General features: G+C 44.5%; 3 protein-coding genes across 4 annotated transcripts in view; 1 reads left to right on the forward strand and 2 right to left on the reverse strand.

Moving 5' to 3' along the window:
- LOC132570445 (protein regulator of cytokinesis 1-like) overlaps window positions 1-5,766 on the reverse strand; it is a 38,938-nt gene extending 33,172 nt beyond the window's left edge. The window contains exon 1 of one of the 2 annotated variants that reach the window (XM_060237044.1): window positions 5,531-5,766. In XM_060237044.1, coding sequence (XP_060093027.1) covers window positions 5,531-5,580 — 50 coding nt within the window. In that variant the 5' untranslated portion in view covers window positions 5,581-5,766. The remainder of the gene's footprint in view (window positions 1-5,530) is intronic. The other variant, XM_060237046.1, reaches the window with a different exon arrangement.
- A 2,691-nt stretch (window positions 5,767-8,457) lies between these two features.
- Window positions 8,458-25,271, forward strand: part of IDUA (alpha-L-iduronidase) — an 85,123-nt gene continuing 68,309 nt past the window's right edge. Inside the window, exons 1-2 of the mRNA XM_060237048.1 lie at window positions 8,458-8,605; window positions 11,214-11,354. Of these exons, the coding sequence (XP_060093031.1) occupies window positions 8,466-8,605; window positions 11,214-11,354 (281 nt within the window). The 5' untranslated portion in view covers window positions 8,458-8,465. The remainder of the gene's footprint in view (window positions 8,606-11,213; window positions 11,355-25,271) is intronic.
- Window positions 18,438-23,766, reverse strand: SLC26A1 (solute carrier family 26 member 1). Its single transcript, XM_060237047.1, has 2 exons — window positions 23,150-23,766; window positions 18,438-19,955 (listed from the first exon to the last, which is right to left on the reverse strand). The coding sequence occupies exons 1-2, from the start codon at window positions 23,753-23,755 to the stop codon at window positions 18,453-18,455; spliced, it is 2,109 nt and encodes a 702-aa protein (XP_060093030.1). The 5' UTR covers window positions 23,756-23,766; the 3' UTR covers window positions 18,438-18,452.

Raw genomic sequence — 25,271 nt, forward strand, 5'->3', positions numbered from 1 at the left:
CATTTGCTGGATTATGGAGAAAGCACGGGAATATCAGAAAAACGTCTATTCTGTTTCATTGACTACACTAAAGCCTTTGATTGTGTGGATCACAACAAACTGTGGCAAGTCCTTAAAGAGATGGGAGTACCAGACCACCTCACACGTCTCCTGAGAAACCTGTATAAAGGGTCAAGAAGCAACTGTCCGAACAGGATATGGAACAACTGATTGGTTTAGAATAGGAAAAGGAGTTCGACAAGGATGTATATTGTCACCCTGCTTATTTAATTTATATGCAGAGTAGATCATGCGGAATGCTGGCCTGGATGAAGCAGAAGCTGGAATTAAGATTGCCGGGAAAAACATCAACAAACCTCAGATATGCAGATAATACACTCTAATGGCAGAAAGTGAGAAGGACCTAAAGAACCTCTTGTTGAGGGTGAAAGAGGAGAGCACAAAAGTAGGCTTGAAACTCAACATCAAAAAAATTAAAATCATGGCATCCGGCCCCATCACACCTTGGCAAATAGGAGAAGACATGGAAGTAGTGACAGACTTCACATTTCTGGGATCCAAGATCACTGCAGATGGTGACTGTAGCCATGAAATTTAAAGACGTTTGCTCCTTGGGAGGACAGCTATGACAAACTTAGGCAGTATAATAAAAAGTAGAGACATCAGCCTGCCAACAAAAGTCCGTATAAGTCAAAGCAATGGTATTCCCAGTAGTAATGTATGGCTGTGAGAGCTGGACCATAAGGAAGGCCGAGCGCCGAAGAACAGATGCTTTTGAGATGTGGTGCTGGAGAAGAATCTTGATAATCCATTGGACTGCAAGAAGATCCAATCAGTCAGTTGAAAGGGAAATCAACCCAGACTGTTCCCTGAAAGGTCAGATGCTGAAGTTCAAATACTTTGGCCACTAATGAGAAGGGAGCACTCACTGGAGAAGATCCTGATGATGGGAAACACAGAAGGCAAAAGAAGAAGGGGATGGCAAAAGATGAGATGGTTGGACAGTGTTACTGATGTAACTAACACGAATTTGAGCAGACTTCGGAGGATGGTAAAATACAGGAGGGCCTGGCGTGACTTTGTCCACGGGGTCACAAAGAATCGGACTTGACTGTGCGACTCAGCAACAACAACAACACCACAGGTGAAGGAAGTCAAAGCTTCCTATTTACACAGCCAAGTTCTTAAAGGAGACCCTCCCCACCTGTCAAAAGTGCACACCTACAAGGCCATAAGCCTGATTTGGGGTTAGGGATCATGACAAAGGCCAAGGTCAGAAGGCCCTTTCATGACAGCAGCATTTCCTGCCAATTTTTTTACAAGTCTTCCCATATCCAGTCTTGGCACCCATCACCACCCATCTCACTTTAGAAAGTAAGCCCATCCAGAAAACAGATTGTCTTCCAGACAGGACAGTTCATCAAAAGTAATGATGCTGCAAATTTCATAGTAGATATGCTTAGCTAGCTTGAAGATAGGTGATCATCCAATCTGTTCAGTACCCAACAAACAAGACAAATGGCTGCTAAAAAGAAACTGCCTTCCACATTTCTTGCTGTGTCCCAACATTCAGGGATTCAGCAAGAAGTATGGAAGTGGATGGAGATCAAAAGCTGCCTCTTAGATGCTATCAGCTGAGCTTATTTTTCTGTTCTCCACTCCATCATCACTCTCTACTCCAGCAAGACCGGGAGAATCTTGGCATTGAAAGAACTGTAGTGATTGGATTCTTTCATCTTCTATACTAGACTGTCAGCTTCTGTTGTAAAGAAAAGTAACCGATCACTCTTGATTCTCTGCTGCCCATGCAGCTCAAGATGTGCAGGAAGAAAAGCAGATTGCTCTGATTCTTCTTGACAGGCCATTTTGAGTGGAGAAAAAAGAACAAACTGCTTTTTTAATCTATGCCAAAACTGACAGAAATGGTCAACAGCTTGGGCTGCAGGAGAACAAAAGTGATCTGCATGTATTCTCTGCTGTCCAAGCTGATAGCTTCAGGAAATAGGAGTAGAAAAACAACCTGTTTCTTCCCCCCATCCCCCAAACTGAGAACTTTGGGTTGCAGAAGATAAAAGTAGATCATTCTTTCAGTCCCCGCTGTCAGCTTGAGCTATGGAGAACAGGAGCAGATCATGCCTGCTTTCCTCAACCCAAGCAATCAGTTTTAAGTGTAGAGAAAAATTCCCAGTGGCTTTCTCCCCTCCCAGTTCCTGCAGCTTCTACAGCAGAACAGAAGCAATCTGCTCTTTTTCTCTGAAGCCCAAACTAACAATTCAGGGTAGGAAGAACAGAAGACTCTCAGTTGATCCCTAATCAGCTAGAAGAAAGGTTTTGATGGCTGCCAAGTATCCTGCTCTTGTAAATAGAGGTGAACTGGATGCAAACAGCCGAACAGTCTTTTGATTAACTGCTGTATGATCACCCCAGGCAAGCAGGACATAAGATGAACCAGCAGATATTTGAGCATCCGCAGAGGAGGGGACCTTTAGGTACCTCATATCCAATTGATGTGGGGTTTTAACAGTTAAAACCAGCACCTTTACTTGTTACTTGGAAGAAAACTGGTAATCAATACAGCTCTTTTAACAAGGGCAATACAACTGCTCCAGACCACCTCCCACTAATTTTTATACTGAAGAAGGTGGTATTGGATTTATATCCCGCCCTCCACTCCGAAGAGTCTCAGAGCGGCTCACAATCTCCTTTACCTTCCTCCCCCACAACAGACACCCTGTGAGGTGGGTGGGGCTGGAGAGGGCTCTCACAGCAGCTGCCCTTTCAAGGACAACCTCTGCCAGAGCTATGGCTGACCCAAGGCCATGCCAGCAGGTGCAAGTGGAGGAGTGAGGCATCAAACCCGGTTCTCCCAGATAAGCGTCCACGCACTTAATCACTACACTAAACTCTCTCTCTACTGCAATATTTTAGACCATTTCAGACTCTTCATGAGCAACCTCATTTTCTACATATTATAGCAATCAAGTACTGACATGATCACAGCATAGATAACTATAGTCAGCTCACTCCTTTCCAAGAAAAGGTGTAGGCGTAGTTGGGCAAAAGGAGCCACATAAGGTTGGAACCAAGCTGCTGACTCCCTTGGGGTGAAGTGGAGTGCTACATCAAGACTATCCCCTCTTTCAGGAAAATATTAACATCAGTTATACCCAAATAGCACTTCCTTTCAAGTAGGTGCAAGACAACAGCAAGGCTCAACTGGGCAATTGCAGGCTAGCTACACCCCTCCAAACACCCTATGCACATCCTTGTGATGTAGCAATTGAAGGCCATCCAAGGAAAACCAACAATATTGTGCTCTGGTATTCTGGCAGCATTAATAGTAGCATCCAGTTCAGAACAGAAGCAAACAGCTTAATCAGGACAGCAAATCTAGCAAAAGCATCAGACTTTTAAGCATTCAATGGAGCCATCTGCTCGACCAGCACAAGTCAGACCTTGTTAGCACTCTAAAAGCTGAATATATATGAAGCTGCCTTATACTGAATCAGATTACCAGTCAATCAAGGCCCAAACTGTCCTTACATATCACCTCCTACCTGGTCTTTTAAAAAGAGAGGCCAGGGATTGAACCTCGGACCTTCTGAATGCCAAGCAGTTGCTTTATCACTGAGCCACAGCCTCTACCTTACTTAGACTGCTCTCACAGAATGCAACAATGCCAGAGAAATTATTTCTTACTCTGCCATCACCACACCAAGTTAGGCATGGTTAAGAGGCTATTTAAAAAGGTAAAGGTAGCCCCCCGTGCAAGCACCAGTCATTTTCGACTCTGGGGTGACATTGCTTTCACAACGTTTTCACAGCATACTTAAGGGGTGGCTTGCCATTGCCTTCCCCAGTCATCTACACTTTCCCCCCAACCAGCTGGGTACTCATTTTAATGACTTCAGAAGGATGGAAGGCTGCGTCAACCTGGAGCCGGCTACCTGAAACCAGCTTCTGCCAGAATCAAACTCAGGTCGTGAGCAGAGCTTAGGACTGCAGTACTGTAGCTTTACCACTCTGCGCCATGGGGTATCATGCTACCCATATGTAAAGACTTATTTACTTATTGCACATTGCCTACAGTTCTTATGTATACTAGCATTTTTACAGCATCCTGGAATGCGCTGACAGCTACTGCCTCAGATAGAGCTAACAGGGGTCGGGCAGATTTACAGAAAACAAACTCATGTTGGCAATACCAGGCATCATAGCCCAAAGGGACAACTGAGTTCCAGCATACTAAGTGTGACTGTCAGATGCTAGAGAGCAATCAGCAAGAGAGCATTTGCCTGGCTGTCATAGGAAACAAGATATTTCACAGGACAGACCTAATTCTTCTGTTCTCTGTTTTAGCATAATGACCGCAACCCTGTGAGATAGGTCAGGCTGAATGCAAGTGACCAGCTCAATGCTACACCTTCCCCAGGAAAGCTGGGATTCACACCTGGTTCTTCCAGATTCTACTAGCCCAACAGTGACATCACACTGATACAATTATTATCAAAAAACTGCAGAAACAAGCTATTCATCTAGTGTTACCAACTCAAGGCTAAAGAACACTACATACATAAAGTTGCCAGCTCCAGGTTGGGAAATTCCTGGAGAATTAGGGGTTGAAGCCTGAAGAAGACATGGAGGGGAAGGACTTCAGTGAATTATGCCATACCCTCCGAAGCAGCCGTTTTCTTCAGGGAAACTGATCCCTGAAGTCTGGATTAAATTGTAATTCTAGGACATCCCCGGGCCATACCTGGGGGCTGGCAATCCCATACATACATCAGTCGAACAATGTTCCCTGTAAGATGCAGAGTCTTGAGAACAAAAATTCTACTGTGTGAGCTACTGGCTTTACAGTTGTGAGCAACTACATAAATTAGTGTGCTCTGCGGTCATTCTTTCTGAGCTAAAACAAAGCTGGAGGCTAAAAATCTGTGAGTCAGCTCACACTAAATCAGCTTAAAGGGAACACTGGAGGAGCCTAAAAGGTGCACTAAACAGAAGAATTGCAGATTTATACCCTGCCCTTCTCTGTGAATCACAGACTCAGAGCGGCTTACTATCTCCTATATATTCTCTCCCCACAACAGACAGCCTGTGAGGTGGGTGGGGCTGGAGAGGGCTCTCACAGCAGCTGCCCTTTCAAGGACAACCTCTGCCAGAGCTATGGCTGACCCAAGGCCATGCCAGCAGGTGCAAGTGGAGGAGTGGGGAATCAAACCCGGTTCTCCCAGATAAGAGTCCGCGCACTTAACCACTGCACTAAACTGGCGTATTTTAACAGACAGGAATTCCTCCTTCTTTTCCTTTCCCTATCTAACGCTCTGCCTGAGGGTGTCAGAGCTCGGTCCTAATGCCTATCCATTTAAAGACTTTCGCACCCCCTAACACCTTAACCTTTCCTCAGGCTTGAGCCCTCTCTGCCTTTTACCCCACTGAATTCAGGGGTCTTACTTCCGAGGAAGCCCATGCGGCCGCAATAACAGTCTATTTCTATTACTCTGGCCTGAGAGATTTCCCTCCTCACCTTTTCTTGCTCGGCTGCGACATTCGAGAAGGGGGAAAGGGAGACGCCATCGTCCCGAGGTAGAAGGCAAAATCCCTTAAATTTAAAACCGAACTCGGAGTCGGCAACCGCCTGAAATTCAAACCTCTAACAAAACAAAGTGTCCTTTGCAAGCTGTCGCAATGACGTCACCCAACGGAACGGTGAGCCAGCCAACCCGCCGCTTCGCGAATCTGAGACTCTACTTACTTAAAAGCGCCCTCGTGTGCTCCTATTGGATGTGTCAGGGCGCGTGCGCAAAGAAGAGGGAGCTGATTGGTTAGCCAGTGGGCAGTGAAGGCTTTTTTTTTGTCAATTTAAAAACAGTGGTCTTGATGGGCAGCTAATGAAAAGTGTGCAAAAGGATTTTCCTTGAAAAGTAGATCCAGCTGGGCAGCCCATCCAAGTTTTATTTAAAACGTAAGCTTTCGTGTGCTCTCTAAGCATACTTCATCAGACGAGGGGATTTTATTTAGAAGCTTACGTTCTAAATAAAACTTGGTTGGTCTGAAAGATGCAACTTGACTCCTGCCTTGGAAGAAGTGACATTTCACTAACTAAGGCTCATATAGCAATAAATTAAATGTTAGTCTTTAAAGTGCCTCTGGACTTTTGTTTTGGGGTGTAATCAGCCAATCCAAACATAGTGGAGTTTTAAAAGGACAGGGAGGGCACAATACTGGAACTTTGTTATTGGTGAAAAGAAATATGATTTCTTACTGCAGCGGAAAAAAATTAAGCTGGCTCCTTTATAAAAACTTTAAATATCAAGGTTTTTTCACTAGACATTATTTGAGTCCAGCTGATATCTAAGGGAGATGGACATTAGCCAACATGGGTGTCCATATGGTCTAGCAGGTGCTAAGAAAGGTGTCAAAGTAAGATTAATAGGCAAGATATTTATCTGAGATAAGCATGTGAAAAGAGAAGAGTTCCCATAGCCAGATCCTATATAAGCCTTACGTTTTTGTCATAGCTTGCTGCCATTTCAGAGTGCTAAATGTTCTCTCAGGAGGCTAGCCAATTTATTTTAGAGGTCTCTAATAGATATGAACTGAGAGCACTAAAAAGAAAAATTTGAGAGCCTTTGAAGACTTACAGTGCAATCCTAAGAACACTTTCCTGGGAGTAAGTCCCATTGAGCAGACTTTAGTAGAATTCTGAATAGACCTGTTTAGGATTGCACTGTGAGTCTCTGAAATGCTTAGAAATCTTAGAATCTAGCAGATACCAAAAAAATTATGGGGCTGTTCAGGCACACAGTATAATCAGTTGTCGCTGCTGTTTCATACCGGATTAAAAGTGGCTGATCAGACAGCAACATCTGCCTCCCAGTATTAACTCATAGCAGCCCCCCCAAGTCCTTCTCGGAACCGGAGTATTTTGTTATCGGCTCCTTTGCGGTGTTTTTTGAGTTCTCTGGTTTCACCTCGTAGTTTCCCCGTCTGGATAGTTCTCGACCAACTTCTGGATGTCTGAAGGCTGTCCCAGAGCAAAAAGAGCCTCAGACATCCAGTTTACGGTCGCCATTTTTTTTACTACTTAGTGATATGCACATAACTGCATAACCACATGTTCTAACCTGTGCACATGTGTGCATATGCGCATAATGTGAGCATGAGCATAAAAGTGGAGAAAAAAGAACTGCATGGTGCTGTCGTGTGGACAGCAGAAGACAGTTTCACCGCAGAGTGATCCGAATTGCAGTATGGCAGTCTGATTGATCATATCCAAAACAAAGATATTCGGAACAGAACCCGGTCAGTTTAACACGGACTCAATACGCTGTGTGAACAGGGCCTATAAGTCTCTAATAAAGTGTAGGGTGTAAGTCTTGTTATTTAAAACTTTTAAAACTGGAAATTGTTTTGCCTTTTCTATAAGTAACTTGGGTACCGAGAAGAATAAAGTGTTATCAGTTGTTTATGGAATAGCAGGTTTGCCTCTGCGTCGCATGTATTAGTTGCTGGGAGAATCAATTTGTTTTGGGGAAACGGTGCAGCGGAAGGGAAGGAGTGTCTATGAAATACAAGAAAATAAAAAGCGAAAATTCTCCAACACTTACCAAATATTACGTTGAATGGGGCTCATTTCCCTTAGCAAGTATTTGCAGGATGGTTTATGGTTGTTGTTGTTTTAAAATCTATTTTCTTAAGGATGACATCCCAACCTAGATGTTTCCGCAGGCAGAAGTATAACCCTTACCTTACCATAGTCAAAATGGAATAGGTCTTTGGCTGCGATCACACGCACTAAATAATGCACTTTAAGCCCAATTTCAGTACACTTTCCAACAGGCTATTACTGTGTGTAAACTGGCAAAATCCATTTGGAAAGTACAGAATGGACTGAAAGTGCATTGTTTAGCGTGCGTGATCACAGCCTTTGTGTTTATCACACTGATCCAGATTTAGTTCGGAGTAAGTCCCACTCTTGCGCTCAGGCTCACAGACAGACTTCCAGGAAAACATGAACACGAGCACAGCATATTTCGCTGGAAGCAAGGGCATTCGTCCCCCAATAACCACGCCTAGGATTGCATGCTAAATGGGACTGAGTTTCCCACGAGCGAGGCCTCGCCTTCCTATGTCTGCTGCCTGCCGAAAAGAAAAGCAGGAACTAAGGAAGAAACGACCATGTTCTGTACCGAAGAGGGGTGCATTAATTATCGTTACGGCTGATTTTGGACAAAATCATTAGATTTGGGGGTTCTACCCTCCATTGCAATTCTGTAGCACACAGCGAAGGGGAGACTTTATGTACCAAACCAGAAAAATAGCATAATTCAGATAATCTATGTGACAGAGGATCAAGCACCCCGCTCCGGTGGTGGCATAGAGTAGTTTTGAAAGCACGTGATGGAATGGCGGTAGCGTCTCAGACCGGTGGGAGTATTTTCACTATTTGTGAGAAGTTTATGAGGATACATGTAGCATGGAGTGTTGTGCTATTGCTGGGCGTGATAACAGAAGTGGCCCTGGGGTCTTTCGTGGTAAAGGTGGACGTCTCGCAGCCCGAAAGGGAACTGAAACACTTCTGGAAAAGCACTGGATATTGGTAAGAAAGCAGGATTTTGAAAGGGTTTGCCAGCGATCAGAAGGAACGACTTTTTCATTATGTAGAGCACAAGCTCCAAGCAGTGGATTTCAATTATCGTTTCAAGGCATGTCATTTCAATAAACTATCTGTTGTTCGTTGTTCGTTTTCTTAATATATACCCCATTTTTTCCCAACCCAATGGGGACTCAAAATAGCTTACTGCATTTTCCTCTCTTCCATTTTATCCTGACAACGACCCTGTGAGATAGGTCAGGCTGATCGTGTGACTGGCCCAAGGCCTCCCAGCGAGCTTCAAAGCAGAGTGGAGATTCGAACCTGACTTTTTATCATTTACGCACCATGATGGCAGAGGACTTGCTTGGCATATAGAAGGTGTTATCCTCAATATCTCCCATTAAATGGATTAGGCAGCAGATGAGGACTGGTCACCCTGGTATTGAAATCAATGATTGTCTAGACCGGGGGTGGCCAAACTTGCTTATTGTAAGAGCCACATAGAATAAATGTCAGATGTTTGAGAGCCACAAAATAAGAAGGCAGGCAGGCAAATAGATGGGGCAGGGAGGAAGGGATGGAAAGAAAGCAACTTTAAATGCATTCATCAAGCTGGCTGATGGGGTGGGGGGGCTTCAAGAGCTACACAATATGTGTGAAAGAGCTACATGTGGCTCCCGAGCCACAGTTTAGCCACCCCTGGTCTAGGCTGATGTTCTGGCTCAGTATAGAAGAAGATATTGGATTTATATCCCGCCCTCCACTCCAAAGAGTCTCAGAGCGGCTCACAATCTCCTTTACCTTCCTCCCCCACAACAGACACCCTGTGAGGTGGGTGGGGCTGGAGAGGGCTCTCACAGCAGCTGCCCTTTCAAGGACAACTTCTGCCAGAGCTATGGCTGACCCAAGGCCATTCCAGCAGGTGCAAGTAGAGGAGTGGGGAATCAAACCCGGTTCTCCCAGATAAGAGTCCGCACACTTAACCACTACACCAAACTGGCTCTCTTCCTGTCTGTAAGATCAATTTCGCTTTGAGAATATTGGGGATCTATGGCATTTTTGTGATATTTGCTTACTGAGAAATGCACTTGTTGAGGTCATCTCCACTTTCCTGCCCAGAGGCTTTCTCACTGCTGCTGCGTCTGCTGCTACAGTGCAGTGGCAATGGAACTTTGTTTTCCCCTGCCCAGTCCCCTGTGGCAATCATTCCCCTAAATGGGTTTTCCCAGCCTTTATATTGGCAGTTTTTCTTATAGCATTATAACAGTCTTGTCTATTAGTTTCCCTGAATCCCAAGCTTTTATTTTAATGAAAAAAGGAAATCTCTTGTCCTTTTCATTGCAGACATATTAAATGAAATGACATCTCATCCCAACAAAAAGGATTAGAGGTTTTAGAAAAGAAAGAAAATGAAAGCTGGGAGTTCAGAGGACCTAACAGCAGGGCCGTAGCCAGCGGGGGAGGGGGCACAGGGGCAGTGCTCCCAATAGAATCTGCAGCACCCCCACCCAATTGTCCCTAATCTTTCCCCTGGGCCTCCCTCCCCCGCCCCCACTGGCTACGGCCCTGCCTTATGGATAAATTATTGTAATGTTAAAACAGTGTAAGGTCAGATCAATTGTTGATTTTCTTTAAAAGCCTTCTGGTTGCAGAGGGTAAATGGTTGCTGTGGGAGACCAGGGTATGGGAGATGGCACCAACGTGGAGGGAGATCATGATTTCCCCATCCACATAGGGAGCACCCTGTCTTTCCTGCATGGCCTTTCTCAAAATGTTGCATCAAAGTAGAGTTGAGGAAGAAGGCAGGAAAGACAAGGAAAACCTAGGAGATGCACCAAAGTACCATTATGCTTTGAAATCGAAGTTTGAATCCCTATTCTGTCATAGAAGCTTGTGGGTGATCTTGGGCCAGGCATTTTCAATCTAACCTGCCTTACAAGGGTTGTGAGGATAAAACGGAGGAGGGGAGAACTAGGTTGTAAGCTGCTTTGGGTCTCCACTGGGAGAAAAGCAGGGTATAAACATCTAAGTAAAATAAAACTTTTGACCACCAGTATGAAGTAATACTGACCTGTGTTACTGAGACAGCAGGAGGTGCAGTAGCTCACACTAGAGTGAGACTTGTACAGTGTCCAGAGGAGAGCAAACTGGCTGTGGAAGAAGGGGAGTAAAATCACAACACACACACACACCACATGGGCAGCTTGCTCTTTTCCCAGGTGGCTGCCATGGTGGTGATTCTTTACAGACAGCTTGCTCTCCTACTAGAAGCTGGGATGAGATCACAGAGGCTGCCAAGAAGGGTTGAGGGAAGTAGCAGGAGAGGACTGGGAATTCATCTTCCATCCATGGTAGGCAGCTTGGACCTCAGGAGGCTCACAGCTTCGGTCTCTCTGATGGTTGTCATTTCATAGTGCATACCACCTTCCTACCACAAGCCTACTGGATAATGGCCTTGCCCACTTTCCTGGAACATGGGTGAATGCCACATTTAAAAACAATGCTCAGAAGAGCCACAGCTGGCATGTCAAAGAGCCACAAGTGACTCCCAAGCCACTGAGCATTGCTGCTGCAAACACTTAGTATTACCATTGTTGTCTTCATTTTCCAGTCCTCCTCTACCTCACAACAGAGCCAATTTGTTTGACCTGAGTAAAGACCAGATCATTAACTTGGCCTACATTTCTTCCGTGCCTCACAATGGCATTGAACAAGTGCGAATCCACTGGCTGCTGGAACTTATTCAAGTTGGGTAAGTCAAAGTTTTATATTTGATTGTTTGTGGCTCATTTCATCTAAAGGCACCTGGCACAGGCTCCGTGGGAGAAGCTATTAAAGTCTTCCCTTGTTAGCTGCTTGGATGGGAAAGACGCCTTTGAAAAACAGAGGGAACTGAAGCTCAAGAGTAAAATAAAAAGTACTGTGGATGGAGGTTACTGGCACATGGATTCTTGGAAGTACGATCCCATGCACTGTTACCCCAGGCAGCATTTCTTTATTTTGACAGGCATAGATTGGTACAACTTTGCATAAGACTGCAGTGTTAGTCTTGTAAATAATTCTGCAAAAGTCACTATCTTGTTTGCCATGCTGGGAAAGGGAGTGTAGTGCCTTTTCCAGAAGACTTGAGACATGTCAGGATGCCTCCTTGGCTGGGTGGCCACAGGTAGTTAGTTCTGGAGGTTACAGGTTGATGGCTAGAAAAGGGGAAATCTTGTTGTTTTTTATATTAATGTACAAAGGGTAAAGCACAGCTTCAGCTTTCCAAATTATGCCCTGGCCTTGGAAGACATGGATAGTCTGATATCAACAAGACTCGCTTGTAATTTTGCACGAGGCAGAGGAAATATAATGGTTTCCAATTATGGTTTTCTCAAAGCAGATAACAGGTGGGATCTCAGAGATTATTCCCCCTAGAATTGATGCAATGCAAGAGCATCCTGCGTCGCTCTGGACCAGTGTGACACTACTAGTGGAATGGATCCACAGGATCCACCCTGCATTGCTTTGTTAGAGAAAATGGTGGTTCCTAAGGCTACTTCAAATTATGGGCTTCACATCTTGGGTTAACTACAGCTTTGTACTTAGATGTAATGCTTAACCCTGGTTAAGGAAGAAGACCTGTGATTAAGCCCTGTGTCTGGATAAAGCATTCAAAGTACTGTATTTGGACAATATTATCTTTTTACATTAGTAATAAAGTTACTGTTTCTTGCTGCACATGAGATCTATTTTTGTCTCTTTATTTTTTCATATTTACATCCCGTTTCATGACAGATGGTGTTTGGGGTGATTTACAAAATTAATACATGAAGCAGTTCAAAATAACAGCAAATACTATCTTAGTAGTATATTATATATAGTGGCAACCTGCTCAGAAAAAAAGGAATTCCACTTAAACAGAGAGACCTGCATAAAATGTGGGAGGCAGAATTTTTAGTATGCATAGAATAATATCAAACCCCTTTTAAAAAAATGTATTATTTTGTGCATTCTAAGAAAATATTGTGGTGGAAAACTCCTAGTTTTACATTTACAAATTACTAGTCTTAGTGAACAGATCTCAGCCTACAGTCTCATAAATAGTAACTTAGGGGTTGTTACAGGATGATCTTGATGGGCTAAAACTCATTTAAGACAATGGGTTGCCTGCCTTTAAATGTTAAATGGAACAGGAGTAAGACACAGTGTACATAACTGTATCGGAGTCTAGCACATTTTTAGCCAGTTAGCACATTTTTAGCCTGTATCAACCTTCAGAGGCACTTAGGGTGGTCAACCGGTCTGAAGAAAAGCATCTTTCTCCTTAATGTGTGAAAATGGGGAGCTGAAACATGGAGGTAAATAAAGTTACCCAGTAAACAGCATTCAAGTCAAGTATCTATTCAAGGGAGAGGATATCGTTCTTCAGGAGAGCTGACAACCCTAGAGGCACGGGGACAGCTCAGTGATTCTGAAGCCCAACATGATGTCTAAAATGTTTAAGTTTGGGCCAAGTCAGGCAACACAGATGAGCTTGTCGTGCTAAGAGAGAGCTCACCACTGGAGAGCACGATTGTGGACCTCTGCAGATTGCTCTGCAGAATCTGCAAGCACACTTTTTAAAAAGGTTGTACAGGCAAGCTGCCTAATTCCTAAACCAATCCATGAACACACACAAATACATGAAGCTGCCTTGTACTGAACCAGACCATTGGTCTATCAGGGTCAGGACAGACTACTCAGACTGGCAGCAGCTCTCCAGGGTCTAAGGCGGTCTTTCACATCACCTCCTTGTTGATCCCTTTAACTGGAGACACGGGGGATTGAACCCGAGAACTTCTTCATACCGACCTGATACTCTACCACTAAACCGCAGCCCCTACCCAATAGTAGAACTGAGAGGCTAAGCTATCGTTTGTCCTGTCCTCCATTTATTTAGTTTTGCTGGAACTCATGTGAAGAGACTGTTCTGCATTTCAGTCTAGAGGCTTTCAACTACTGAGTAAGAGAAGTGGGAGTATTTCTGCCATGTTGTTGTTCTTTAAAAATTCTGTCACCTTCAAGGCCACTAAAGCATGGAGTAGGAATGCTATAGGGACTCTTTTCAATATTTTTTTCAGACGAGGTGCCAGTCTTGCTTACCATATTAGCACAGTTGAGAAGAGCTCTGGGCCGGCCCTAGACTGTCTAGCACCCTAGGTAAGGTTGGTGCCCCGCCCCCTCAATGATAACATTACCCACTGGTTTCAGTTATCTGGACATCTGTTGGAAGTCCAATTCTGCTAAAAATGAAAAGTCAAATAGATTCCTGACTTGTCTTGCTGACAACTTCCTTTTCCAGAAAGTGAGGAAGGAAACAAGGGGATCTGCTATCTTGGATTTGATTCTCACCAACAAGGAAGAATTGATTGAAGAAGTGGAAATAGTGGGCACCCTGGGCAGTAGTGACCATGTGATTTTGGAATTTACAGTCTTAGGGAAGGGAAAAGCTATACGTAGTCAGACTTATAGGTTGGACTTCAGAAAGGCAAACTTTGATAAACTGCATGGTCAGAAATACTTAGGAGGAAGGGGGTTCAGGAGGGGTGGAAGTTTCTTAAAAGTGAAATACTGAAAGCACAATCACAGACAATTCCTATAAGAAGAAAAAATGGAAAAAGCATAAAGAAGCTGAAGTGGCTCCATAAACAGCTCTCAAAAGACTTGAGAAATAAAAAAGACTCCTTTAGGAATTGGGAAGGAGGGCCTTATAACCAAGGATGAATATAAACAAATCACCAATGCTTGTAGAGAAAAAGTTAGGAAAGCTAAAGCTCAATATGAGCTTAGGATGGCCAAAGATTCTAAAAACAACAAAAAAGAGTTCTTTTCTTATGTTCAGAGTATGAAAAAGAGCAAGGACACGGTAGGCCCATTGCAAGGGCAAGAAAGTAAAATTGTAACAGGTAATGAAGAGAGGGCAGAACTGCTCAATTCCTACTTTTCCTAAGTTTTCTCTTCTGAGGGAAACGGTGCTCAACATGGCAAAAACAGACCATATAAGGAGGGTATGAAGTTCCAACCTAGGATCAGCATAGGGGTAGTACATAAACACCTAGTTTCTGTAAATGAAACTAAGTCCTCAGAGTCAGATGAATTGCATCCAAGGGTTCTTTTTTTTTGGCGTTTAAAATCCATTTATTAACATTTGTCGATCAGCAAACGATCAAGACATACATCCAAGGGTTCTAAAAGAGCTTGTGAATGTAATTTCTGAGCCTCTGACTATTATTTTTGAGAATTCTTGGAGAACAGGAGAGGTGCCAGAAGATTGGAGGCGGGCAAATGTTGTCCCCATCTTTAAGAAGGGGAAAAAAGACGATTCGGGTAACTACCAACCCGTCAGCTTGACGTCATTACCTGGAAAAGTTTTAGAATAAATCATCAAACAGTCGGTCCTGGAACATTTAGAAAGAATGGATGTGATTACTAAGAGCCAGCATGGGTTTCTCAAGAATAAGTCATGTCAGACTAACCTGATCTCTTTTTTTGAGAAAGTGACTATCTTGCTGGATCAGGGGAGTGCTGTAGACATTGTTTATCTTGATTTCAGTAAGGCTTTTAATAAAGTTTCACATACTATCCTTGTTGACAAGTTGGTAAAATGTGGTTTGGATCCTGTTACCATTAGGTGGATCTGTAACTGGTTGACAGATCTCACCCAAAGAGTGCTTGTGAATGGTTCCTCATCCTCTTGGAGAGGAGTGACAAGTGGAGTGCCTCAAGGATCTATCCTGGGACCTGTTTTGGATGAAGAAATAGAGGGAATGCTTATTAAATTTGCAGATGATACTAAATTGGGAGGGGTTGCAAACACAGAAGAAGACAAAAACAGGATACAGGATGATCTTGACAGGCTGGAAAACTGGGCTAAAATCAATAAAATGAATTTTAACAGGGATAAATGTAAAGTTCTGCATTTCGGTAGGAAAAATCCAATGCATGGTTATAGGATGGGGGAAACTTGTCTTAACAGTAGTATATACAAAAAGGATCTAAGGGTTTTAGCGGATCATATGCTGAACATGAGTCAACAGTGTGATGCGGTGGCTAAAAGCCAAATGCAATTTTGGGCTGTATCAACAGAAGTGTAGTGTCCAGATCACGTGATGTGATGGTATCGCTTTACTCTGCTCTGATAAGACCTCACCTGGAGTATTGTGTTCAGTTTTGGGCACCACATTTTATGAAGGATATAGACAAGCTGGAACGGGTCCAGAGGAGGGTGACAAAGATGGTGAGGGGTCTGGAGACTAAGTCCTATGAGGAAAGATTGAAGGAGCTGGGCATGTTTAGCCTGGAGAGGAGGCAGCTGAGAGGTGATATGATCAGCATCTTCAAGTACTTGAAGGGCTGTCATAAAGAGGATGGTGTGGAATTGTTTTCTGTGGCCCTGGAAGGTAGGACCAGAACCAGTGGGTTGAAATTAAATCAAAAGAACTTCCTGACCGTTAGAGCGATTCCTCAGTGGAACAGGCTTCCTCGGGAGGTGGTGGGTTTTCCTTCCTTGGAGGTTTTTAAACAGAGGCTAGATGGCCATCTGACAGCAATGAAGATCTTGTGAATTTAGGGGGAAGTGTTTGTGAGTTTCCTGCATTGTGCAGGGGGTTGGACTAGATGACCCTAGAGGTCCCTTCCAACTCTATGATTCTATGATTGCCAAGTTACATGGGAGCACCCAATTTGGTGCCCCCAGAAGGTCAGCACCATAGGCAATTGCCTTGTGGCAGGCCCAGCCCTGGTAGACTCTTTGAGGTATGCAAGGCTGAGCAGTCCAATCATGATTAAGAGCCTAGTTGTGACATGAAAAAGAGCCAAACACATACATGTGTGCTTGGGTAGGTGTTCGGCTGACTTAAATAAGTGATGTGGTTGTGCGGGGATGATGATGAGATAGGACAGAAGTGGGGATAAGGTACAATCTGCTAATCCTTCCTCAGAAGGAGCTTTCATGTGCCTGCAAATTGAAAATAGGCTCTTAGGGAGTCAGTCAAGCAGGCAGAACTGAGAAGATAAAAAGGCCAAGTCTGAAATTGAAGACAAAAACCGGATGGAGCAGGGTAGTAGACCTCTGACTGATTGCTGGAGGAAAACTTAGATGGATCAGAGATGGCAAAGAAAGGAGGCTAGTGGTTAGAGCACATGGGCTGTGCCAGGGCCTGTCCTGCCATTAGGCAAACTAGGCGACTGCCTAGGGCACCAGCCTTCTGGGGGTGCCAAAATGGGCTCCCCCCCTCCTCCATTGTGACTCAGTGACATCAGTTTGGGGATGGGGTACCAGAAATTAGTCTTGCCTAGAACGCAAGACAGTCTAGGGCTGGCCCTGGCTGTGGGTTGAAAAAATTTCCAGACTGAAAGAAAGAGACATGGTTTGTCACACTGATTCTGTCAGTTGACCCCTTCTGGTCAGGTTGATTTCCAGGAAAAGAGGTAGTGTGGTTCGAGCTGTTCCATCTGACTCATCTCTTAATCCTAAATATGAGGGCTACAGTTGCTCAGTAGTGAGAGAAAGGCACTTTGTTTCACTATTACTTCACATTATCCAGACCTCTGTCCTAATATTGAAAACATTATGTGGGGAGTTGGGACATAAATTAAATCCCGTTTTTTGCTACTTCCTCTCCCTAAAATTAAAGCATAATGTATCTTTTGCAGAGTGTCGGTAGGCTTTTAAGGAAAACATTCACTTCTGCTGTGGGTTTTCTTAGCTTTTATCTTTTAAAAAAATACATTATTTCCTCAAGAAATAATCTTGTTTAAAACATTCCACTAATTAACAATGTGCGTGGGAGGGGATCTGATTTCTTAAGAGCTCCATGCAGGATAAGACACTAGGCAAATACAATTCATGTCTGTTGAGCTGAAATATCTATCCCAGGGGTGGGGAACAGTGGCTCTCCAGATGTTTTTTGCCTACAACTCCCATCAGCCCCAGCCATTGGCCATGCTGGCTGGGGCTGATGGGAGTTGTAGGCAAAAAAACATCTGGAGAGCCACTGTTCCCCACCCCTGATCTCTCCCCTCCCCCATTATATAATTTTATGGCACACAGTCCCCATTTCTCTGACAGGTGTGTCTAAAATGGCAGTAGATCTGATGTGATCACTTTCAGAACACGCTGAGCATCATCATGCCCATAAAATCAAAAAGATTTAGAATATGATCTTAATAGGTACATGCTACGTTGGAAGAAGCACCAATCAGATTTTTGCCAGAGGCACTATCAATGTTCTTGGGTCAGTTGCTTAACATAACACAACTGTAAAGTTTTCTATTTTAGCAGCAAACTTTATAAAACTCTGCAGATCTTCAAAGGCAGGACAACACAGTATTAGCATGTGGAGCTATGATCCATATGTGCCGCTTTTTAGTGAGACCCATCCCTACGAGTAAGGATTTTCAGCAGTGTCAGCCCTCAAAACTTAAACAAGAAACAGGTTTGGAAGTGAACCTTATCAGCCTTATCCTCTTGCTGGAATAAAATCTCAAGAGAAAAAACCCTGAAGTGTGGCATTAAAATGGGCCAAAAATAAAAAAAATAACTTACTAGCTTTGAATTTTTAGATAACAGAACGGTGACTTGCATATAATGAGACATCCATGTATAAATTTACCTGATTCCGATTTTGCAATTAAAGTATTGTGCTGTGTTAGTGCGGCTGCTGTGTACCTATAAAAGTTAAGAATTTAAAAGTTAGGTCCAGGTGCTCATTGGGATTAAAGGCGAGTCCCAAGACTGGACAAGGTGATCACTGCTCCAACCTGTGTGTGATGAATGAAGTATCTCCCAAACACCAGTTGTGTGACTGAAACAGGTATGGACTTCAAACTATACAACAGAGACATCTGCTAAAACCTCCTTCTCTCTTACAAACTGAATGGCACTGTGTATACTATGAAACAGCAATTCATGCATGTCTTTGTTTTCGCTCCCCAAGTAGCCTCCTCTTTCTAGAGAATCTATCACCCTGGGGTTGCAGCAAGCCAAGAGAACAGGGATTTGGAGCTCCTGGTGGTCTTTGTGTGTTTCCTTTAACGTGCTCACTCCAGCCATGTCGACAAACAAAATGGCTGAACAGTCTATGACGATGGCTTGCAGGTCGTTGTGTTTAGGGACCAGACATGGAGTCTCATCTACCTGGCCTAGTGCCTTCTCTAAACTTTGTTGACCTTTCCTCTTGGCCTTTTTCCTCTTTGCGATTTCCACAACTGGATCCAGGCCTGTCCTTTTGTGGAGGCACTTCAGAAAGAAGTCCTTGTTTGCATAATAAAGCGGCGCTTCAAAGCGGAAGATTTTGACTTTTGGAAGAGTCAAAAGGTTTTTGTATTTCTCGTCATCTTCATAGAAGACAGTGTTCCCAATTCGGCCCAGCAAGGCAGCATGCGGAAGCTGGGTGCGGCCAACAATGCACAGCATTGAGAAAACAGCCCCAACCAGTAGTCCCATCTCAGTGCTGATGAGAGCAGAGGCAAGCATAGTCACGCACCACACCAGTGCATCGATTTTGTCTAGGCGATAGCGCTGGGGGATGTCTTTGAATTTCCGAAGGGCTCCTCTTAGACTGACGATGATAATGCAGGCCAAGATGCACTTCTGCAAGTTGTAAAAAAGGGGGGCAAAGAACAGGAGCACCAGTAGGACAACCACGGCACTTACAATGCTGGACACCTGGGTCTGGCATCCTGTCGACGATTTGACCAGACTTTTGGCCAGAGCTGCACTGGTGGCGAAGCAGTGGAAGAAAGCCGGGATGATGTTACAGAAGCCGATGGCGAACATTTCCTGATTGGCTCGGACCGTGTAAGCGTACTTCTTGGCAAACATTTCCGAGAGCGAAACGGTGAATGCAAAGCCAACGATGGCGAGAGGGAGGGCGTCGACAGCAACTCTCTGCATGAGGCTGAAGTCTGGCACTTGGGGAGGGATAAATCCAGTTGGAATGGCACCTGACACGCTGGAGCTGTAGACGTCATTGAGTCGCCCGTAATGCGAAACCAGTGTGGCCACCACAATCACCACCAGCTCAGTAGGCAGGGGGACCTTGAGCTTATGCTTGTATCTGTCCCCGAGCTCCTTGGCGGTGACCAGCACAGCAATGCAGATGGCACTTGTGATGACATCGCAAAGGTTAGCCTGGGCAATGTTGCGGAAAATGTTAACCCAGGTGGTTATTAAGATCCCATACCCCTGGGCACGTGGGATCTTGATCCCAATGAGATACTTCACTTGAGCTGTTAAAATGGTCACCGAAGCACCTGTAGCAAACCCATCCAGGACAGGCTCGGAAAGATACACCGACACAAAGCCCAGGCGGAAAAGTCCCATCAGAACCTGTGAGGAGAAAGCAAGAACGAGTGTAAGAGTAGAACATGCCTAGCTCAAGATCAGGAGGTGGCCTCTGACTTTGTGGGCAGTTCTTTAAAAGAAAACATTCATGTCTTCTAATGACAGCCAGTGGAGAATAGGGTCTTGGGCCACAAGTGAGAAGATTCAGTCTGGTGTGAAGCAAACTGGGTGTTCATCGGCCAGTCCTCCTTGTCTCAACCTAACCCACCTCATGTTGATAGAATAACACGAAGGCAAGGAGAACTCATTACTGGAAAGGTGGGATAAATACATGGTATTTATTTATTTAGAGTATTTCTATGCCACCTCCTCAGAGTGCTGCTGAAAGCATGTCTAAGCTTTTAGCATTTATACAGAAAAAAATTAAAAATACGTAGAAGACATGGAAGAAGGGGAAGTGTTGGTTTTATACCCTGCCCTTCACTACCAAAAGGAGTCTCGGAGCGGCTTACAATCTCCTTCCCTTCTGTTCCCCACAACAGACACTCTGTGAGGTGGGTGGGGCTGAGAGAGCTCTGAGAGAACTGGGACTGGCCCAAGGTCACCCAGCAGGCTGCATGTAGAGGAGTGAGGAATCAAACTCAGTTCTCCAGGTTAGAGTCCCTCACTCTTAACCACTACAGCAAGCTGGTAGAATTCAAGCCTAAGGCATTTCTAGAAAGACAGGGTTGTTTTTTGTAGCACAATGGAAGTACATAAAAAGACATGCCTAATATTTCTTCAAAGAAGAGCAGTGCAGATCTCATACACTCACCAGTTCCCTGCATTCTAGCAACTAAATTTAACCTAACTTAATTTCCTCACACTCAAGCCCTTATTACCTTGTTACCTTATTACCTTGATTCTTGTTCACCCGCTTGCTCCATCCCTTAGTCTGCCAAATATTGGATATTACCTTGGAATAGGAGCCCCAGGCTATATGGCTAAGGGCCACAGCACAGTGAAGGAGCATTCATGACCCATGATTTGAAGCATCAGGGACTTGTTTTCATGCTCCCTTCCTCCCAGCAGTTCTATACAACTCCAGAAGAGTTACCTGTATAGGTTGATATGTTGCTGGGTTTTTTTTAAATAATCTTGTGTTTTTACTTTTTAAGTCACTTCAAGCAGGCCCGGAGAAGTGGCACATCAATTGGATAGACCATTAATGGGCAGGTTGGTCAGGGGGCTGTTCTGAGGTGGGAGAAAACACCCTGCCTTTTCCATCAGTGCAGCTCCTCGGGATGAAGAGAGAGGAGGGGCAGTTTTACCCACTGCATCCCTCTAACCAGCTTAGTGTAGTGGTTAAGTGTTTGGTGTAATGGTTAAGTGTGCGGACTCTTATCTGGGAGAACCGGGTTTGATTCCCCACTCCTCCACTTGCACCTGCTGGAATGGCCTTGGGTCAGCCATAGCTCTGGCAGAGGTTGTCCTTGAAAGGGCAGCTGCTGTGAGATCCCTCTCCAGCCCCACCCACCTCACAGGGTGTCTGTTGTCGGGGAGGAAGATAAAGGAGATTGTGAGCCACTCTGAGACTCTTCGGAGTGTAGGGCGGGATATAAATCCAATATCTTCTTCTTCTAACCTCCAAAGCGATTAGTCCATGTGGGTCCCTTCACCCTTGAGGGCCAGCTTTCCCCATTTTGGATGGGACTGTGAAGGTGGGTGGGTGTGCAGGAAAGATCACAGTGATCATAGAGTTGGAAGGGACCTCCAGGGTCATCTAGTCCACATTGCAGGAAATTCACAAATCATCAGTACTTTCTGTGGCTGAACTGCAAAACCCAAACCTTGTGCTTTGCATCTTCAAAGGCACAGGCTCAGACCCTGGGATTCCCAGGAAGAAGTTCTAGGGATGGTTTCTCTCTGAGACCCTGGAGAGCTGTTATCAGTCAGGCATAGACAATACTAAGCAGGCAGCTTCAAGGCAGCTGTGGGGGCTTGATCCATCTCCAGACCATGGTGTGATGGGGAGGTGCTCCTGCCTTCTAAGCTGAAACAGCCTGCTAAAAAACTCCCACCAGGGCTGTTTCGGCTTGGGGAAAAGATATGGGGGAGAAACAAAAGCTCCTCCCCGCATGATGATGTCTTGAGGCCAATCATAACCCCGCCCCCGCTTTAAAACTGACATTTCCACAACTGCGCTGTGGCTGCTGGGAAAGTGAGTTGGGTCCAGGGGACATGGATGTGACTTAATAGACATGCAATTTGGCCCTTGGGTGAGTAGTGACTAAAAAAAATCAAATAAATAAATAAATGGCAAGGATGAAGATATTAGGTAGGCATTTATGCTTGGGGCAGGAAAAAGTCCTGATTTTTTACCATGTAAAAGCTCTGCACAAGCAAAGCCATATGTGCACAGGCCTCTTGCCTGTGCGGGTCCTTTCCTCTCACAGTTCTTTGTTACTCTTGTCAGCTCTGAGGTGGGAAATACCTGGAGATTTGGGTGGCAGATGCTGGGGAGGGCGCAGTTTGGGGAGAGGAGGGACATCAGCAGGGTATAATGACACAGAGCCTATCCTATGAAGCTGCCATTTTCTCCAGAGGAATTGATCTCTCTAGGATGGAAATCAGATGTAATCTCCAGCCACCACCTGGAGGCTGGCAACCCTGAGGAATGAGCTGTAATATCAGTAATTCTCCAGCCACTACCTAGAGCCTTTGTGGAGTTTAGTGCCATTTTGAAATCTTACTGGAGACTTTCTGTCCTATTTGTCTATTGGGAATTCTATGTGCAGTCTTTGGAAGCACTGAAAAAGAATCTTGTGGGTTTTGCAGCTTTTTGCAATTTACTGATGCATCAGAAACACTTTGATATTTTTTTCTGAGCTTTTGCCTTTGGTTGAGACATGTGGTCGGAGCGCCCTATGCTAGAAGAGCATTCGAAGCAGGAATAATCAAGTCGACCTCCTGTTCATTGGGACTCCTTTGATGGAATTGTGAAACTTTGGGGGAATTGCTATTGCTATTTAGTCTTCTATTGAACATATTTGTATGATTTTGTTTCAATACATTCCTAGTTGTTCGGACACAATAACTTTGGCTGTGCTGTCTTTGTACTACCTAGAGGTTGGCAACCCTAGTTACCTTTCTGGATTGTTTTATAAACGGTAGAAAATTGCCTTTCTTTCTTTAGTTTCCCTTAAAGCAAAAACCAAGCTCCCTGCAGGAGACGTGTATTCCCAGAGAAGGAATGTTACCTGGTAAACTCCAGCCAAGAAGGTCAATGCCGTAGCTACCCCAATAGCATAGCATTCTTTCCCACATTCAGTGCTCACAGAGCTGAGGGTAACGTTGTAAACTGTAACATTCAAATGGCCTCTGCCGTAGATGGCATCCTGAGGATCGTCGTTGAGGTCAAACCCTGCCAAGAGCAGCTCTCTGTCCACCACTTGTCCGACCATTAAGCTTAATAGGCTGAAAATTCCAACCGAAACATGTCGGGAGGTTCCCATGAGGAAGTAGATGATGTTGGCAAAGAAGGAAGTGTAAAGACTGTAAATCGGCTTCAGACCTGCCAGCAGAGAGTAGGCTATTGCTTGGGGCACCAAAATGATCCCAATGACGAGGCCGGACATAACGTCCCCCCAGATATATTCTTTACAGTTGTATTTGGGAAGCCATCGTAACACCGGGAAGAAGTCCATGACTGACTTTTTCATTTTCCTCATGGAGCAAGAACAGTTTTTTCCGAGTTGGCTTTTGATCCTGTCCATTTTTCTAATCCGGACTGGAGTCTTTCTTTCCATAAGAAAATGGAAAGGAGACCCATTCTCTGTCCTGACGATCTCCATTTCCTTCTCCATTCTGTGCCTGCCTCGGTTCCTGTGACAAAGAGAGATTACTGTTTGAATTGGCTTGATCCCTTTTCATGGACCTCGCACTCAAACTCAACAGATTGGCAGAAGAACAAAGCAGGAGTCAAGTTTCTCCTTTAAGACCAACCAAGTTTTATTCGGAATGTAAGCTTTTGTATGCATGCATACTTCTTCAGATGAGGGGATAGGGTACAGTGGGCTGAAATACATGTAGTTGGTGGGTTAAGAGTGTAAACTGATACAAAGTTAGGATCAAATGGGAAAATGGTGTAATAAATCGGAAGACCATTTGGTCTGGATAGCAATAAAAGGTAATAAAAGTTGCTTGTTAATTGCTGTTGCTGCAAGTCTAGGTAAAACAAAGTTGATCCTACCTTTGTATCAGTTTACACTCTTAACCCATCAACTCCATGTGTTTCAGCCCACCATTCCCTATCCTCGTCTGAAGAAGTATGCATGCATGCAAAATCTTTCATTCTGAATAAAACTTTGTTGGTTTTAAAGGTGCAACTTGTCAAAACTTTTAAAGGTGCAACTTGTCAAAACTTTTAAAGGTGCAACTTTAAAACCACCTTTAAAACCAACGAAGTAGGACCTTGTACTTTATTTTACTGCTTCAGAACAACATGGCTGCCCGCTTGGAGTCTGTATGGAACGGGCGGGATATAAATATAACGTAAATAAAATAAATATCAACAGACTGGCATAAGTTTCATTTGAAAATGCATTGCTGGTCGTCATTTGAATTGCACCATACTCCATCCCAAAGATTGGGTTGCTTAAAAAAATATTTACATAAATAAAAATAAGAGAGAGAGAGAACACCAATGTGTTGGCATTTTCTTAACTATTCTATTGACATCAGGATGGACAACTTTGTGAAATAATTCTGTATTTTTGTCCTTTTTTGTCTTTATTTTTTACGATCATGTATTGTAAAGTTTATCTGGCCTGGATGGCCCAGGCTAGCCTGATCTCACCAGATCTCAGAAGCTAAAGAAGCCCTCGTTAATACTTGGATGGGGATGCCTGCCTCCAGGTGGGACCTGGGATGCCCCAGAAATGCAGCTCAACTCCAGACTACAGGGATCAGTTCCCCTGGATAAAATGGTTGATTAGGAGGGAGGACTCTGTGGCACTCTATGTACCACAATGAGGTTCCTGTCCTTCTCAGGCTCCACCCTCAAATCTCTAGGAGTTTCCCAACTTGGAGCTGACCACCTTATCTCTCTCCTGCCCCCTTATGGACCATTCTATCTTATGGTCCCGTAGAATACAATGGACTCCATAACCAACTTGGCGCCCCGCCCCCTCCTCTGTCAGCGCCCGGGGCAAGCACCCCCTCTCCTGCCCCAACTGGTGGCTAGTCAGGACCTGGCAACCCTATAACTTGGGAAACCACCAAGGAAATTCAGGGTCACTAGGTAGAGGCAGGCAATGGCAAACCACCTCAGTTCATCTCTTGCCGTGAAAACCTATGAAATCTCCATAAACTGGCTGCAAA

The sequence above is a fragment of the Heteronotia binoei genome, chromosome 4, assembly GCF_032191835.1.
Source record: "Heteronotia binoei isolate CCM8104 ecotype False Entrance Well chromosome 4, APGP_CSIRO_Hbin_v1, whole genome shotgun sequence".
NCBI lineage: Eukaryota > Metazoa > Chordata > Lepidosauria > Squamata > Gekkonidae > Heteronotia > Heteronotia binoei.

What these genes read in the sequence shown, in the direction of transcription:
- SLC26A1 (XM_060237047.1), bottom strand. Translation starts at nt 23,755, where the DNA reads ATGGAGAAGGAAATGGAGATCGTCAGGACAGAGAATGGGTCTCCTTTC. An exon ending in TCTTGGCTGGAGTTTACCAG is followed by an intron (nt 19,956 to 23,149) that starts GTAACATTCCTT and finishes TTCTCCTCACAG; the next exon opens with GTTCTGATGGGACTTTTCCG.